At 56.1% G+C, this 16,889-nt stretch overlaps 1 protein-coding gene across 1 annotated transcript; it reads left to right on the plus strand.

Annotated features, from left to right (window-relative positions):
- Positions 1-261: 261 nt before the first annotated feature.
- Positions 262-15,689, plus strand: LOC101932788 (zinc finger protein 420-like). Its single transcript, XM_065591002.1, has 10 exons — positions 262-486; positions 1,084-1,169; positions 3,089-3,214; positions 3,590-3,703; positions 4,104-5,767; positions 9,099-9,267; positions 9,494-9,576; positions 10,000-10,156; positions 10,523-10,639; positions 11,360-15,689. The coding sequence occupies exons 4-10, from the start codon at positions 3,613-3,615 to the stop codon at positions 12,769-12,771; spliced, it is 3,693 nt and encodes a 1,230-aa protein (XP_065447074.1). The 5' UTR covers positions 262-486; positions 1,084-1,169; positions 3,089-3,214; positions 3,590-3,612; the 3' UTR covers positions 12,772-15,689.
- Positions 15,690-16,889: the final 1,200 nt, after the last annotated feature.

The raw sequence follows: 16,889 nt of genomic DNA on the forward strand, positions 1-16,889 counted from the left end.
CACTGAGTGGGAGGGGAGAGTGCCCCCTACTGAGCCCCCCTGGGGTTAGCACTGGCTGAGTGGATTCCTCTGCAAGCAGCCAGCAGGAAGCCCCACATTGTAGCGTGTGCATTGAACGTCGGATTTGTGATCCTGAAGGTTTCTTCCCAGACGGGGGGTGAGGGGTGGGGAAATGCTCATCACATGATTTCTAAACCACTCCTGATTTTTCACCCGGGTCCCATGTTTTTTAAGCTCCTCTCGTGAGTGTGAATGTTGCGGGTGACAACGCGGGGGGGAAATTCAGGGTTAATTCCACTGAGTTCCCAAGCCGGGGAGAGAGAAGCAGGAAGTGATCTGAAATGGGGACGCAATAACCTAGGGACCTTCCTGTGCCAGCCCCCCCCCGGGCTCGCCTCGGAGTCAGTCCCTGCAGCCTGTGTGGCAAGGGGCTGAATCCCCGTCTGCAGCCCCAGGGCCCGGGAGGGAATCGCCCTGGCCAGAGGGGTGAGTGGGGCGGGGAGTCCCAGCCAGAGGGACAGGCAATTGATGCAAGCAGGGAAGAAGAACAAATGAGAAAAGGGCTGTGGGTCGGGATTGAGGGGCACTGGCAGGGTTGTGGGGCAGCACGGAGCCCAGGACTGGGATGGCAGGGGACTGTGGGTCGGGATTGAGGGGCACTGGCAGGGTTGTGGGGCAACACGGAGCCCAGGACTGGGATGGCAGGGGGCTGTGGGTCGGGATTGAGGGGCACTGGCAGGGTTGTGGGCCAGCACGGAGCCCAGGACTGGGATGGCAGGGGGCTGTGGGGCAGGATCGAGGGGAGCTGCCGGTAGCTGCCAGCTGCACAGTGACTAGACTATTTCCCAGACCCAGTTCAGGTGGTCCCAGGGTAGGGGTGCGCCTCCTCGACAGAGGAGCTCCAGAAGGAGGAGAGGGAACTGCTCCCCACGTGGCTGGAGCCTGGGGGCTGCTAATGGGGCTGATTGTGCTCCAGCAGGGCCCACTCCTCCTGGGAGCGGCCGTGGGCTCTAGCTGAGGGGTTTGATCCCTAAGGTACGCTGGCCTGACTGGGTCTGGTCACTGACCCTGTTTCCCTTCCAGATTTGCACCGGCTGTCCGGTCCGCATGAAGAGGGGAGTGATGGAGGGCAGGATCTCCTGCCCTGACTCCTTATGCCCGGCTTCCAGGTGAGCTGCTGCCGAGCCATCCTCCTGGGTTTGCTGGCCTACCAAGCCCTCCTCTCCCTTCTCCTCCATTTCTACCCCATCTATCCCCTTTATGCCCTTCCCGCAGGGTTTCCAACCCCCAGGGGATGGTGGCGACTTGGCAGACCCTTCTCATGAGCGCAGGGGTAGCAGGAGGTCACGCAAGGGCACTCTCCCCTGTGGGGCCACTGATTTCCACCTCCCACCCCACTGAGAAGCAGTTGTTGCCCAGGAGTCGGTTCCAGCCCGTTTTGCGGAGCCTTGGTTCTTCAGCTCAGGCTGTAGCAGCGTGTGCTCTTAGTGCCGCAGGTCCCTGGTGTGTTGGCTGAGATGGCGGCCATCACAGCATGTTGCTTGGAGATGAGGCCTCTCTGCTCAGCAGCACAGCACGAGCCGAAGGCAGGAATCCCAGCTCCCTCCACCTGCCGGGGAATGTGCTGGCTTCTCCACCGGCCTGGGTATGAAGTTGTGGGGAGGATGTGGGGTGGTGCAGTTGGTTCAGGGGAGCAAAGGTAGCACAGTGAAAGGGTGAGAGAGACCATCTCTTGGAGAGAGGGGTACCCTGGAGGAGACAGAGTTCAGGGATGGGCAGACAGACCGAAGTACACACACCTGTTTTGTCCAATCCCACAATCCTTTGTGCCCTCAGAGGATCGCAGGGCGGGGGGAGAGTTTAGCCATTTTACGGCATGTGGACCAAAATGGAGGCTGAGAAGCAGCGAGGCATTGTGGAGGAGCAGAGCTGTAGTCAGGTGGCTATCAGCTTCTCTGTTCTGGGCCAGCCAAAGCGCTTGTGAGATCACAGCTCGAGGCTACAAATGTCGAGTTGCAGCAATCTCAGCCTCTGGAGATCGCTACAGCATGGATCATCCCGGCCGGGTCTACAGGGGTGCAGCCCCTCTCTTGGCCACTCTCAGACAGGAGACTGTTTGGAAGCTGTAGCCAATCTGAGTGCGAAGCCCAGAAGGCTGTAGAGGGGAGGTACTTTGGTTGGGGTCAGCTCTTCAAAATCTCTCCATTTGCCAGGCCAGCAGGATCTCCATGACTGGGAAGGGTCCAGAAGGTGTAGCTGGAGTTGTCTATTTCTTTATCCACCTCGCTTAGAGGGCAGGTTTGGTACCAGGAGCTGGTTAGCAAGGGCCACAGGATTTAGAGAGATACAGAGTGCACCGGAGTCTCTCACCACTTCCTCTCAGGTTTCACTCCCACGTCCACATCTCGGAAAGGTCTCGGTAGTCCACCATGTTCCCACAGAGCAGCCCTGGCTCTCTAACAAGACTGATTTAGCTCACTGAAGAGAAGGGGAAAAGGTAACTCGATCACAGTCTATAACCACCTTTGTGGGGAGGAGATTCTTGAGGGCAGAGGACTCTGTTAACCTAGTAGACAAAGTAGGAGCAAGATTCAAAGGCTTGAAGTGGAAGTTAGATTACTTCAGCCTGGAAGTAAGGCGCCCATTTTAAACAGGGAGCGTGATTAACCTGCTTCTCAAAAGACGGAGTCTTGAAATCCAGATGGGCCGCCTCCTAAAATGTATGCTCTAGTCTAGTTCAACCACAAGTTATTGGGCAGGATACGGGAATTGCTGAGTGAAATCCTCTCACCTGAGTTATACAGGAGGTTGGATGATATGATCAGAACAGTCCCTTCTGGCTTCAATATATGGCTCTTTTTGACTCTGTTGTAGAAGCATATCCCTTCTCTTCCTTTCCTGCCCCAGCCCACGCCTTTGTAATCTCTCTCTTCCAAAACCCACACCAAGGAAACCTCTTGCTGCTTCCTTGCCCCCTGGGGGTTTTGCCACAAACTTTCTGTGCTGCCCTTTGTGGCTCATGCACTGATTTTCTGGAGGGAAGGGAATTGGTGCAATAGGTTCTGATGGGGGTCCCTTGTGGTTCCAGGTGCCGGTGACGTTCAAGGAGGTGGCCGTGTGCTTCCGCAAGAAAGAGTGGGGTGACCTGGACGAAGGGCAGAGGCAGCTCTATGGGGCAACTTCCACGAGCATTATGAGACTCTGACTTTGCTGGGTGAGGAGTTACTTCTCCTCGAGGATTAGGAGCTGGGGGTGCATGTGCGCACTGAACTGCCCAGGGCAACTCCTCTGGGGTCATCACTCGAGTCAGTTAGCAAGTTTTAAGATGGCTTAATAGTTTCCATATGCTTGAGTCCTCCCAACCTCTTTGTGTGTGCATCCTTGACTCCCCTATAGGGGAGCGGCCCATCTCTTCCCCACTGGCATCTCACTTGCTCCAATGGGTCCCCATGAACTTTCCCCCTCTTGGATACTGTTTCTCCCAGCAGAGGACATGGTCAAGGTTAAAATCTGGGAGCGTTCCCTGTATCAAGTCTCCATGGGAGATTTCACCAAGCGCCATCTTGCCTGTTTCCTTCCCTGTCAGCAGGATTCCCCGTCCCTGACCCGGCCATGACCTCCCGGATGGAGCGAGGGGAAGAGCCAAGGGTCCCGGATCTCCAGGGCGCCGAGGAAAAGGAGATCCTAAGAGGTGCCCGCACAGGTGAGGAATGAGCGACACTGGCTCAGAGATCATCCAGGAGTGAAGGAAAAAGCTGGGATCCCAGCAAAGCCCCAGGAAGCCCTCCAGTTCTGTCTCCTCTCACTCAGTATCGTCCCAGCAGGTGCCCTGTCCTCATAGCAGGTGTCACGTCTGGATCCCATCTGCTCTGCCTGACTCTGGCAGGAGCCCTCACCTCCCCCAGCCTTTCTGTGAGGACTGAGCTGGGCTGTTGAGACAGAACCTCCTCTCCTCTGCCCTCAGGGAAGGGTTTGAGGGATTCACTTCCTGCCCATCAGGTTTTCTGCTCAGTGACAAACCCCTTTGCTGCCCCCTCTCTACCTGGCGCAGGGAACAAGCCCCAGCTGGATTCTCTCTCTCTCTCTCTCTCTCCCTCTCCCAGCAGGTGCCGGGACGGTGAGTGAGAATGAAGAGGAAAATCACCAGCGGGAAGGGCCTGTGGGAGCGAAGCCACATGGGACGTCCCAGAGCCTCGAGCAGGGAGAGACCGTCGAGAGCCAGGGTGGGGCAGGGCTGGGACAGGGGAAGGCCCAGGCTAAATCCGCACCCCAGGCACGGCACAGGCGAGTGGGCCGTGTCATCTGTGGCGACTGCGGGAAGAGCTTTGTGAAGAACTATGACCTCTTCAAGCACCAGCGGGTCCACACAGGAGAGAAACCTTACAGCTGCCCTGACTGCGGGAGGAGCTTTGCCTTCCACTCCACCCTCAGCAAACACCAGCACATCCACACCGGCGCCAGGCCCTTCCAGTGCGCCGAGTGCGGGAAGAGCTTCCGGCAGAAAGGCCACCTGACCCGCCACAGCCGCGTCCACGCCGGGTTAAAGCCCTACGTCTGTGCTCACTGCGGGGCGGCCTACAGCACCCGCACCAACCTGCTGCGGCACCAGAGCGGCCACACCGGGGAGCTGCCCTACAAGTGCACGGAGTGCGGCCGGCGCTTCGGGGAGATCGCAGCCCTGGTGGCACATCTGGTGGCGCATTCCGGGGAGCGGGCCCACAAGTGCCCCGAGTGCGGGAAGAGCTTCCGGCGCGGCTCGTCGCTGACGGAGCACCGGCGGGTGCACACCGGGGAGAAGCCCCACGTCTGCCCCCAGTGCGGGGAGAGCTTCATGCGCCGCGCCACCTTCAACGACCACGTGCGCGGCCACTCCGGGGAGCGGCCCAATGTCTGCGACGTCTGCGGGAAGAGCTTCACCAAGCGGCACTCGCTGCTGCAGCACCAGCGGTCCCACACCGGAGAGAAGCCTCACCAGTGCCCCGACTGTCCCAAGAGCTTCATCGCCAGCTCCGCTCTGGTGCAGCACCGCCGGATCCACACCGGCGAGACACCCTACCGCTGTGAGGAGTGCGGGCGCAGCTTCAGCCAGCGCTCGGTGCTGACCACCCACCGGCGGCTGCACACCGGTGAGCGGCCCTACAAGTGCGGCCAGTGCGGGAAGGGCTTCAGCCAGAGCTCGGCGCTGACCCAACACCGCCGCACCCACACTGGGGAGTCGCCCTATGGCTGCGCCCAATGCGGGCGGAACTTCAGCGGCATGTCGGCCCTCAAGCGGCACCACCGGACCCACACCGGCGAACGGCCCTTCCGCTGCGGCCAGTGTGGGAAGGGCTTCAAGCAGAGCTCCACACTGGTCCAGCACACCAGGATCCACACGCAGGAGAGGCCCTTCTCCTGCACCCATTGCGGCAAGAGCTTCAGCCAGCGGTCGGCTCTCGCCAAGCACCAGCGGACTCATGCCAAGGAGAGCGGCGGCTCTCACGAGGCCGTGGGGACGCGGTTCTACAAGGACCCCTTCGTTCAGCCGGGAGAGGGCGGCACTGAGCCCGAGGAGGTGGTGGTGGTGCTCCCGCCGGGGACGTGGGATTGTGAGATGCCCCCCCACGTGAAGGAGGAGCCGGGGACACCCCTGCAGGTGAAGGAGGAACCGGAGCTGCCTCAGCAGATTCAAGATGGGCCCTCTCGGGTTAAACAGGAGCAGCCGGAGCGGCCACAGGAAATTAAAGAGGAACCAGCGCCCCCACTGCAGATTAAAGAGGAGCCTGAGTGAAGGGAAGATTTTTGGGAGGGGCTAGATCTAGGGTTTGGGCAGCGGGTGGTGGAATAGGAATTAAACATGGAGGGTTTTTTTCCAGGGACACTGAGCCACCTGCCTACCCAGACAGCCGGGGACAAGATGGAGGGGTCAGAGCCCGGGATGTCGGAATAAAAAATGAAACACAAACTTTATGACGGGAAAACGTAAAGGGCAGTTACATTCTGCTTCTCAGGGGTCCCGGGCATCCCCTCCTCACTGGAGTTGGCCAACAAAGTGCCCCAGGTTGGGGTAGTTTTCTCCCTTCCCCACTTGGCAGGGATCGTTAACCCCTCCTAGGCCCAGCTTGGCTTCTAATGTAGAGCTGTAGCATTTTTAGCCTTGGTAACGGAGACCCCTGGCTCTGTGCTGCCCATGAGATGAGAGTGAAAATGCTTTTCATCAGGGGTTTTCGCTGTTGGTTTTCTCTTTCTTATTTCTTCCCGGTCAATAAACAGGATCTTGGTGAGGATGAACTCTTCTCTGTAGTGTGGTAGCCCCTAGGAACTCCACTCATGGACCAGGATCTCACTGTGCCTGGCGCTGTACAAACACACACCAAAAAAGCAGTTCCCGGAGCACAGATTTTACTGTGGAGATGGAGGGGGGCGATCGCCAGCGTTAGGGTTACCATACATCTGGATTTTCCCGGACATGTCCGGCTTTTCGGTCCTCAAATCTCCGTCCGGGAGGAATTTCCAAAAAGCCGAACATATCCGGGAAAATAGGGAGGCATGGTAAGGGGACCCCGAGTGTGAGTGCCTGCAGCAAAACTTACAACTCCCGTGATCTGCTGGGGCACAGAGGTGGCGGGTGGCATCCGAGCACGCAGCCGCCTCCTCCCCGGGCTCCAACTTTCCCGGCTCCCGCCGCTCTCCACCGCGGCGGGGGCCGAAGCAACTTCCCCAGTGCAGCAGCAGCTGGGGGGCAGGAGGGAGGAGGGGGAATGCGGGGTGCTCAGGGGAGGGGGCGGAGTTGGGGCGGGGACTTTAGGGAAGGGCTTGGAATGGGGGTGGGGAAGGGGCCCCCATGGAGTGTTCTCCTTTTTCAGTGTTGAAATATGGTAACCCTAGCCAACGTGCTGGCAGGGGAGACAGGGTGTTGAGGGGGAAGAAAATAAAAATGCCGTCCTCCACGGTACCGCGAGTCATAAAAGGCCTTGGGGAGACTACAAGGATTGTCTTCGTAATAAATCTGTAGCTGGCACAGTACGCCAGCCTATAAAGGAAATAGACGCTCCTCACTGTGATGCCTGAGACTCTTTCTCCACAGGACACGCTTGTGAATATGTCACTGCAGCTTTCTGGTTACTGATCTTGGCATAGAGCTTCCTTCAACCACCATGGAGCCTTCCTGGCCCCACCAGGCCCATTTCCCGCCATTTCCAACAGCCACAGACACCTCCCCACTCACCAGGCCAATTTCCCGCCATTTCCCACAACACGGGCCCCAGCGTTTGAACCTCCCGCCATTTGCAGCTGCCACAGACCCATCAGGCCTGTGGCCCTCCCCAGAATCTGCTGAGGGGAGTGGGGGTGGGCTTCACAATGGGTGGGCTCCATAGCTGATCATTCACCTCAAAACATTGCACAAACTGTGAGGCGGGAAAGGGAAGAGACTCCTGTACCCCTTGACGCTGTGTGGGATGGGGAGGGGGTGAGGAAGTGACTAGGAACATCCAGGAGTGTATTGAGCCAGACACCAGGGTTCAAGCCCCAGCCCGTGGGAAGAGATGTGTGATCGGTACCGAACATGACTGCCCAGGACCTTTCTTTTAAGGCATATGTGCAACTGGGCACCATCTCAGCCCAGAACTCACAGTACAACATTGGGGTCAGCACTGGCTGAGAGGGGAGAGCGCGCCCTACTGTGGGTGTAACCTGACGGGTCATTAATGGGCCAACAATGGGAATCAGAACCGCATTCCCCCAAAGAAGCCCATGCATCCATCGGTGTGAACCATGGAGGGACATAGGAGTGAGGGGTGCTGCAGCACCCCTAGGTTTTGCATCCCTGTCACCCAGGGTCCTGGCCGCTGGCCCTGCGCCCCTCTGCTGCCCAGGGTTCCAGCTGCCAGCTCCACTGCCAGCCCCGGGTCCCAGTCGGCTGCTGGCCCTTCGCTGCCAGCCCTGCATGTGGGGTGGCGGCCCTGTGCACGACGGCTCCACTGCTGGCCCCACATGCCGGGTCCCGGCAGCCAGCCCCATGGCTGGGGCTCCCCACTTGCCCCTAGCTGTGGCCCCAGCCTCCGCTGTCTTACTCCTGTCCACGTCCCCCCTCCCAGAGCCAAGGCCCTGCTCCCGGCCCCAGATATAGGGGGCGGTGAGGGGCCTGGACAGGGGTTAGAGGGGTGCAGCTCAGCACCCCCACTCCAAAAACTGTTCCAGCACCACTGTGCAGGGAGGGCTGGTGTAGGGTGACCAGATGCCCCGATTTTATAGGGACAGTCCCAATTGGGTCTTTTTCTTAAATAGGCTCCTATTACCCCCCACCCCCATCCTGATTTTTCACACTTGCTGTCTGGTCACCCAAGGCTGGTGAGGGGCAATTCCCAGTGGAGTTGCTGGCTCCCCTGGTGGAGTCTATATCCCAGAGTCCCAGTTATTCTGACTCAGGTCCAGATCCTCAAAGATATTTAGCCTCCTAACGGCTGTTGAAATCTCCCCCTTACAACCAGTGCTGACCCCAGGGCCCCAAATCACTGGAAGTTAGGAGCCTAAATACCTTGGAGGGCCTGGGCTGTGGTGCACAGAGCCAGCAGGGATGGGCTCACTCCTCAGAAACGTTTCACAGTGTTTCCCGATCTGGGAAGTTAATGGGTTAAAACCACCAAATCTCCCAAACCTGCCTGTGCCAGAAGCGGGGACTGTAATAGCGCTGGGACCTTCCTGTCCAGCCCCCTGCATCCAGGACTCAGAGTCACTCTTCTGCATCCCTGCAGCATCCCCAGGCCAGGGCCCAGGGGCATCACCCCAGCTGGCTGGGCGGGGAGGGGGGGGCACCAGGTGCTGGGGAGACACAGAGAGCGGCAACCAGAGGCGGCTCCAGGGGAGGGAGAGAAACAGCAGCAGAGGCAGGAAATCGCTGCCTGGAGGCTGGAAAGAAGCAGCCAGGATTAAGGAGCAGAGGTGGGGGAGTTTGCGGGGCCCACGGCAGCTCCAAGCCAGAGCTCTTAGCCTGGAAACCCCAGAAGCCTCGAGGGTTGCACCACGGTGGGGCCTGAGCGCTCAGCTGTGCTTGCCCTTTGTGGCTAGGATGCATGCGCCCCTCCACATAATGCTCCCCTGTTCTCTCATTCTCCCAGGCTCTGCTCGAGTCCTGCTTGCAGTTCGGTCAAGCTGGGCAGGAAGTGGTCTCAGACAAGATGGATTCCCTTAGCCTCCAGCTGGTGCGACTGAAGTGTGTGTCTCAGGAGGAACTTCCAGGATCCTGGAGTGCGCCGTCCCAGGAGCCCCGAGAGCGACGGGAAAGGGGTACTGAGCAGGGTGGTCGGGATGGGGTGGGAGAGCAGTTGAGGGGGCACCGTAGGGCTAAGACCGGTGCCAAGGGGGCAGCCCTACAAGGGGCGAGTGGGTGCCAGGGGCTAAGCATGACCCCAGCACGTGGAAGCAGAAGGGTTTGTCTAGAAGGAGGCAGATACCCGCATTGGGACCCCCCACATAATACATTCTTCACATTCCCCCCCCCCCCCCTTCCCAGATCAGCTTCCGCCCCAGATATCCGAGGAGGAGAGCGATGACGAGCAGGAGTCCGTGTCATCGACACCCATGGTCGGCTTCCAGGTGAGCTGCGTGGTCACTCCATCCTCGCTGTAGAAGGATGGAGCCCAGCGTCTCTCCGAGGGGAGGGGGCGGGGATGTTAACTGGTTTCTCTCTGAGGCTTGGAGGGATCATTCAAAAGCCCCCTGGGCACTGATCCTGCTCTGTCCGTAACTTTAGTTTGAACAGCAGTAGGGTGCTGGATCCTGAGGCACTGAAATCTGTTGCACAAGCCCATTGGCTACAGCGAGGGAGGGATTCAGTCCTAATTTGGGAGCAGGGAGAATTTGTTCCCTTGTGAATATCATCCCATCACCCTCACTCTTTAAACTCCTTCCCTCCAGTCCTTGCTCCCATCCCTCTATCCCCTTTCTCTGCCCCACTCCCCCTCTTCCTCTCTCCCTCCCTGACACGCCTTCCTCATCCCTGCTTCCCCCTGCTGTCAGATGGGACTGTGGGGTCTCTTGTGGTTCCAGGTGCCAGTGGTGTTCGAGGAGGTGGCCGTGTATTTCTCCCGGGAGGAGTGGGGGCTCCTGGACGAAGGGCAGAGGCAGCTCTACAGGGACGTCATGCAGGAGAATTACCAGACTCTGATCTCACTGGGTGAGGCACCGCTGCCCCTCGGGGATCAGGAGCTGGTGGGTGGGTGGGCGGTTCAGAAGTGCCCAAGGTGGTTTTGGCCCATCAGATAAGTTATCTATGCGGGGTTAGACCTAGGTTTTATTTTTGTCGTCTGCCTGCATCCAGCTCACTTGTGCATGGGAATCCCTGACTCCCCTACGGGGTGCAGCCCATCTGCCCTCAGACGTCTCATTGTCCCAAAGGGTCCCTGTGAACATATCTCCCATGCTTGGATCCTGCACTCCACCCAACAGAGAGCGGGGCTGAGGTTAAAACCAGGCACGTTCTTTGTGAGCCCTTGGTTGAGATTTCACCAAGCACCGTCTCGCCTGTTTCCTTCCCCGCCAGCAGGAGTCCCCGTCCCTGACCCGGCCGCGATCTCCTGGATGGAGCGAGGGGAAGAGCTGAGGGTCCCGGATCTCCAGGGCTCCGAGGAAAGGGAGATCACGAGAGGCGCCGGCGCAGGTGAAGATTGAGCGACACCGGCTCGGAGACCGTCCGGGAGAGAAGGGAAAAGCTGGGAACGCCCACCCAGTTCTGTCTCAGTTACTATGGCAACGCCCACAGGCCCTGTTCAGGATCTGGGCCCCACTGAGCACAAAGACAGACAAACACAAAGACAGACAGGTGCCTGCCCCAAGGAGATTACCCTCTTGAGCGACAAAGGACGGGCCAAGGGGATGGGTGAACGGGCTCTGGTTGATATCTCTAGACATGTTAGGCCCTAACAGTGCAGGGCCAGATCCCCAGCTGGTGTAAATGGGTTTTACTCCATTGGCGTGTTTGGAGTGATGCTAATTCATACCAGCTGAGAGTCTGGACCCGTTGACTCCAGTGGAATTACGGCCAATATATACTGGCTGGGGATTTGACCCATTCTCTTCCCTGCATTGGGGTCAGCACCCACTGCATGAAGAGATGGCCCCTTACTGAGCCCCTTTCCCTCCCCTACTCCCTGCAGCTCAGCGCCCCCTACTGATCAATGCTGAGGCAAACTACTGGGTGCTCTCTCTCTCTACGTGCCATGTGAGCCATTAGATCCAAGTCACTGTCATGGTTCTGCCGAGCTGTGGTAATGTCCAGCTTCTTGAATGAGGGGTTCCTGTGAGATAAGCCTGTTTCTGATCCCAGCGGAGATATCGAAGCACATGGTCAGACCCTAGCTGGATTCTTTCTCTCTCCCAGCAGGTGCCAGGAGGGAAAAGCCCCAGCAGGAAGGGCCTGCAGGAGTGGAGCTGCACAGGACGTCCCAGAGCCCAGAGCTGGGAGCGGCATCCGGGGGCGTGGGATGGCAGCAGGGGAAGCCATCTCAGCAGGAAAGACCCAAGACCGGTGGTCACCCGCGGGCAAGAGAGGGGCCCATCATCTGCGGGGATTGTGGGAAAAGCTTCGGGAAGAGCTCGGAGTTCGTCAAACACCAGCGCACCCACACGGGCGAGAGGCCCTACCAGTGCCCTGACTGTGGGAGGAGCTTTGCCATCCGCTCCAATCTCCTCCGCCACCAGCGCATCCACACTGGCGCCAGGCCTTACCCATGTGCCGAGTGCGGGAAGAGCTTCCGCCACAAGGAGCACCTGACTCGCCACAGCCGCGTCCACGCTGGGTTAAAACCCTACGTCTGCGCTCACTGCGGGGCGGCCTACAGCACCCGCACCAACCTGCTGCGGCACCAGAGTAGCCACACGGGGGAGCTGCCCTACAAGTGCACGGAGTGCGGCCGGCGCTTCGGGGAGATCACCGCCCTGGTGGCACATCTGGTGGCGCACTCCGGGGAGCGGGCCCACAAGTGCCCCGAGTGTGGGAAGAGCTTCCGGCGCGGCTCGTCGCTGACGGAGCACCGGCGGGTGCACACCGGGGAGAAGCCCCACGTCTGCCCCCAGTGTGGGAAGGGGTTCATGCGACGCTCCATCCTCAATGGGCACCGGCGCACCCACACCGGCGAGCGGCCCAACGCCTGCGGGGAGTGCGGCAAAGGGTTCACCCAGCGGTCGTCCCTGTTGCAACACCAGCGCACCCACCGGGGTGAAAGACCCTACCCATGTCCCCAATGTGGGAAGAGCTTCAGCCAGCGCTCGGCGCTGACCACCCACCGGCGGCTGCACACCGGGGAGCGGCCCTTCCACTGCGCCCAGTGCGGGAAGAGCTTCAGCCAGAGCTCGGCGCTTATCCAGCATCAGCGGACCCACACCGGCGAGACCCCGCACCGCTGTGGGGACTGTGGGAAGGGCTTCGGGGACCGCTCGGCCCTCAAGCGGCACCGGCGCACCCACACGGGCGAGCGGCCCTACCGCTGCACCCAGTGCAGCAAGAGCTTCAAGCAGAGCTCGGCGCTGACGCAGCATGTTCGCATCCATACCGGGGAGCGGCCCTACGTCTGCCCCCACTGCGGGAGGGGATTCTCTCAGGGCTCGGCTCTGGCCCAGCACCAGAGGACTCATGCCAAGGAGAAGAGCCTGTCGGATGTGCCCACTGCCAGCCGCCTGTACAGGGATCCCTTCATCCGGCCACGGGATGTGGAGGAGGGGCAGCAGGCCTGCCCCTGGGGACACGGTGCACTCAGCCAGGCTGAAAGAGAAGCTGCAGTGATAGAATCATAGAAATGTAGGACTCGAAGAGACCTCAAGAGGTCATCAATTCCAGGCTCCTGCGCTGAGACAGGGCCAAGTAACCCTCTCCCTGGCAGGTGTTTGTCCCCCCTGTTCTTAAAAACCTCCAATGACGGGGATTCCACAACCTCTCTCGGGAGCCTATAGCAGAACTTAACTACCCTGAAAATTAGAAAGTTTTTCCTAATATCCAACCTAAATCTCCCTTGCTGCAGATCGAGCCCGTGACTTTTTGTCCTTCCTTCAGTGGACAGGGAGAACAATTGATCTTCATCCTCTTTATAACAACCCTTAATATATTTAAAGGTTGTTATCAGTCCCCTCTCAGTCTTCTTTTCTCTAGACTAAACATGCCCAGTTTCTTAAGCCTGTTCTTCTAGGTCAGGTTTCCTAAACCTTATATCATTTTTGTTGCTGTTCTCTGGACTCTCTATCATTTATTCACATCTTTCTGTGGTGCCCAGATTTGACACAGTTCTCCAGCTAAGGCCTCCCTAGTGCCGAATGGAACAGGACAGTTATCTCCTGTGTCTTATGTAAGTCACTCCCGCTAATCCACCCCAGAATGATACTAACCATTTTTGGTTATCTTTATTGGTTAGCACTCATCTTTATTGAATTTTATTGACGCAGGTGGGCAGGGTGAAGGGCTGGAGGCTGGATTTGGGCATCATGGGGAAAAGGAGGCGGCATTTTAAGTCATTTCTACCAGGAATCCTGTCCTTGCTGGGGCATATCCCCCTCCCATACCCCTTTCCCAGCAAGGATTATTAACCCCCACAGGCTCAGCCTGTCCCCTAAGGTCTGGGCCCATCCCATGGGGGCCCCGTCCCTTCACTCTCCTGGATCTCCCCAGATCTAGTCATTCTTCTCTGCTCCTTCCCGTCTCCTGGGGCCAAGGTCGGGGGTTCGCAGACTGTCTCTCCCTGTGTGTCTGTGCAGCGCCTGGCGCAATTCATTTATTTATAGATTCATTGATTCCAGTGCCAGACAGGACCACTGTGATCATCTAGTCTGACCTCCCATATAACACAGGCCAGAGAACTTCTTTGAAATCATTCTTGGAGCAGAGCTTTTAGAAAAAACATCCAATCTTGATTTTAAAGTGGCCAGTAATGGAGAATCCACTGCAACCCTTGATAAATTGTTCCAGTGGTTAATTCCTCTCACTCTTAAAAATGTAGGCCTTATTTCCAGTCTGAATTTGTCTAGCTTCAACTTCCAGCCATTGGATCTTGTTATACCTTTGTCTGCTAGACTGAAGAGCCCCAAATTTCTGTTTCCCAGGTAGGTTCTTATGGAATGTAATCATGCCTTCCCTTAACCTCCTCTTTGTTAAACTAAATAGATTGAGCTCCTTGCATTTGTCACTGTAAGGAAGGTTTTCTAATCCTTTAATCATTCTTGTGGCTCTTCTCTGACTCCTTTCCAATTTATCCATACCCTTCTTGAATTGTGGGCAGCAGAACTGGACATAGGATTTCAGCAACGGCTGCACCAGTGCCAAATACAGAGGTAAAATAATCTCTCTACTCCTTCTTGAGATTCCCGTTTATGCCTCCCAGGATCGCATTAGCCCTTTTGGTCACAACATCACACTGGGAGCTCATGCTCAGCTGATTATGCACAACAGCCCCCAAATCTTTTTCAGTCATTGCTTCCTAGGAGAGAGTCCCCCATCCAGTAAGTATCCTGAGGTGGAGGCCATCCAAACTATACAGCTTACCTTGCCCCACAGAAGATGGGCCAATGTTCTACGAATCCAAAACCCTACACCCTACACCACCTACCTAGCCAGGGGGTCACTTCCAGAATCTTTTGTCTTCCTTTGCTCTAGGGACAGGAAGGATCTCAGAGAAGATCACTTAGGCCAGTGATTTTCAATCTATGGTCCGTGGACCCATTGGGGTTGGTAGACTATGGCTAAGGGGTCTGCGAAAGGTGACTATGAAAATAAAGTTTCAGATCCCAGAAAAGGCATTCCATTTTTATGATCAATCAAAAGTATGTGAATACTACAGATCGAAACCCGGAATTGTTGTTGTTACCATAGAAGCGCACAGTTTAGCCCCCTTTCTTATGCCATGTCAATTGCCGTGTTGAGCCCGTGCAACATTTATAATTGAATTCCGTTCAGTCCATTTTCAGTCTAAGACTTCTATGAAAGGGGTCCGTGGACCACAGGTTGAATTTTCAAAGGGGCCCCCATCTCCATTTGAGATTTTTTTAGGGGTCTGCAAATGAAAAAAAGGTTGAAAACCACTGACTTAGGCATTCTCGTTCTTCAGCACACTTCCGAGTTCCATGATGTCATCTACTCTCTGCAAGATATCCCATGAGATATCTGCAAAATATCCCACAGCACAGTGGGGACCCCAAGCTCGATTGGGAGTCTGTGCAGTGCCTGGAACAATGGGGGCTCAGATCTCAATTGGGGTCTGTGAAGCATCTGGCACAATGGGGCCCTAATTTCAGTTAGGACCAGTAAGCTTTACTGCAATACACTCAGTAATAAATTTGGAGATCTCCACTAGAAATCAGACCAAGATCCATTCTGTCTTTTCTTAGTTTGCTTTGGTTCCGGTGGTTTCATATTTCCCATGGATGCCCCCTTCTCCTCATAAAGTTATCCATCTGATCCATCCATCCATCCATTCCCACCCACCTATCCAACCAATTTATATTAGACCCATCCCCATACATACTGTCTAAGACCCTCCTAACCGGTTAGGTGTAATTTCTTGACACTCCAGTTGGTACGGTTTTGTGCATTCTAATTTTAGTCTCACCACTAATTTAAGAGGAATCCTGTGTGTACAGAGCACATCAGCAAGTTTTTTTGATTTGTGCATAACTTTTATTCTAGGACATTCAATAAACAAGATGTCAATTTAAAAAGAAAAATCAGCGTCCTGGGTTGTTTAGCTTGTATTTTTGTCCTCAAATTGTTCCAGATTCTCTTGATTTTGTATCCAACTACCTTGAAATTTGTCCAGGTTCTGGGAGAGCCTCCCAGTAGGAGTAGTGGGGGCAAACAACCTATCTTGAAGATGCAGCTTGATAAATTTATGAATGGAATTACTTGACAGGGTTGTCTATGCTAGCAGAGGACTGGACTTAATGACCCAGGAGGTTCTTTCCTCTCCTAGGTTCCTCTGAGCCTCACTGAGCGGGAAAAAATAAAAGTATAGCTCTCTGTGATAAATCTGAGCATGCTCTTTAATAATTACTTATATGCTATCTGGAGCTGTCACTAGAGCTATATGTCAATACCATATAATGAAGTAGATATTTTGCGCTGGGGCGTGAAGGAGGGAGGACACTTTTTCTACTAGTTGCCTAACAGCTTAAAATGTATAGATTCTAGTCTGACCTGTATAGCACAGGCCATTAATGCCACCCAGTTGTCCCTGTAAATTAGAAAGTTTTTCCTAATATCCAACCTAAATCTCCCTTGCTGCAGATCCCTGAGCCATGGGAGCAAGGAGTATACTGGGTCTCCCAGGATCACTATGGGCATTTCAACATCCCCCACTGGACTTTTCTGGTCTGGAAAGAAAGTCCCTGCTCCCAGCTTTCTGTGCAGGCCAGTGTTCCTGAAGATGCACCTGTCATGCACCTTCCTGAACCACCCACGTTGATGGTAGTGAAACACCCACGGTGATCCACAAGTGCCTGCAATACCATAGACAAGTACCCCTTTCTGTTGATGTACTCTGTCACAAGATGGTCCGGGGCCAAAATTGGAATATGCGTGCCATCTATTGCCCTACCGCAGTTAGGGAATCCCATTGCCACAAAGCCCTCCACTATTTCATGCACATTGCCAAGAGTCACAGTCCTTCATAGCAGGATTAGCTGCTGCCGGAACGGTCAACTTCCTGACTCCAAACTCATTTGCGACTGACCAGTAGCAGGCTGGAGTCGTCTTCCTCCTTCTCCTTCCAATGCCTCCTCAAAACACTCCGTTGCTGCGATGCCTATAAAAAACTTGACAACAGTTAGGCTGCTGGTGTGCTGAAACCACTACAGATCCTGCTGACCGGTATTATCTCATTGGTTCCTTGTACTGCCCTGTCTGCCTCTGCTGTCTTTTGCTTTAAACTCAT

This window comes from Chrysemys picta, chromosome 4 (genome assembly GCF_011386835.1).
Source record: "Chrysemys picta bellii isolate R12L10 chromosome 4, ASM1138683v2, whole genome shotgun sequence".
NCBI classification, from domain to species: Eukaryota; Metazoa; Chordata; order Testudines; family Emydidae; genus Chrysemys; species Chrysemys picta.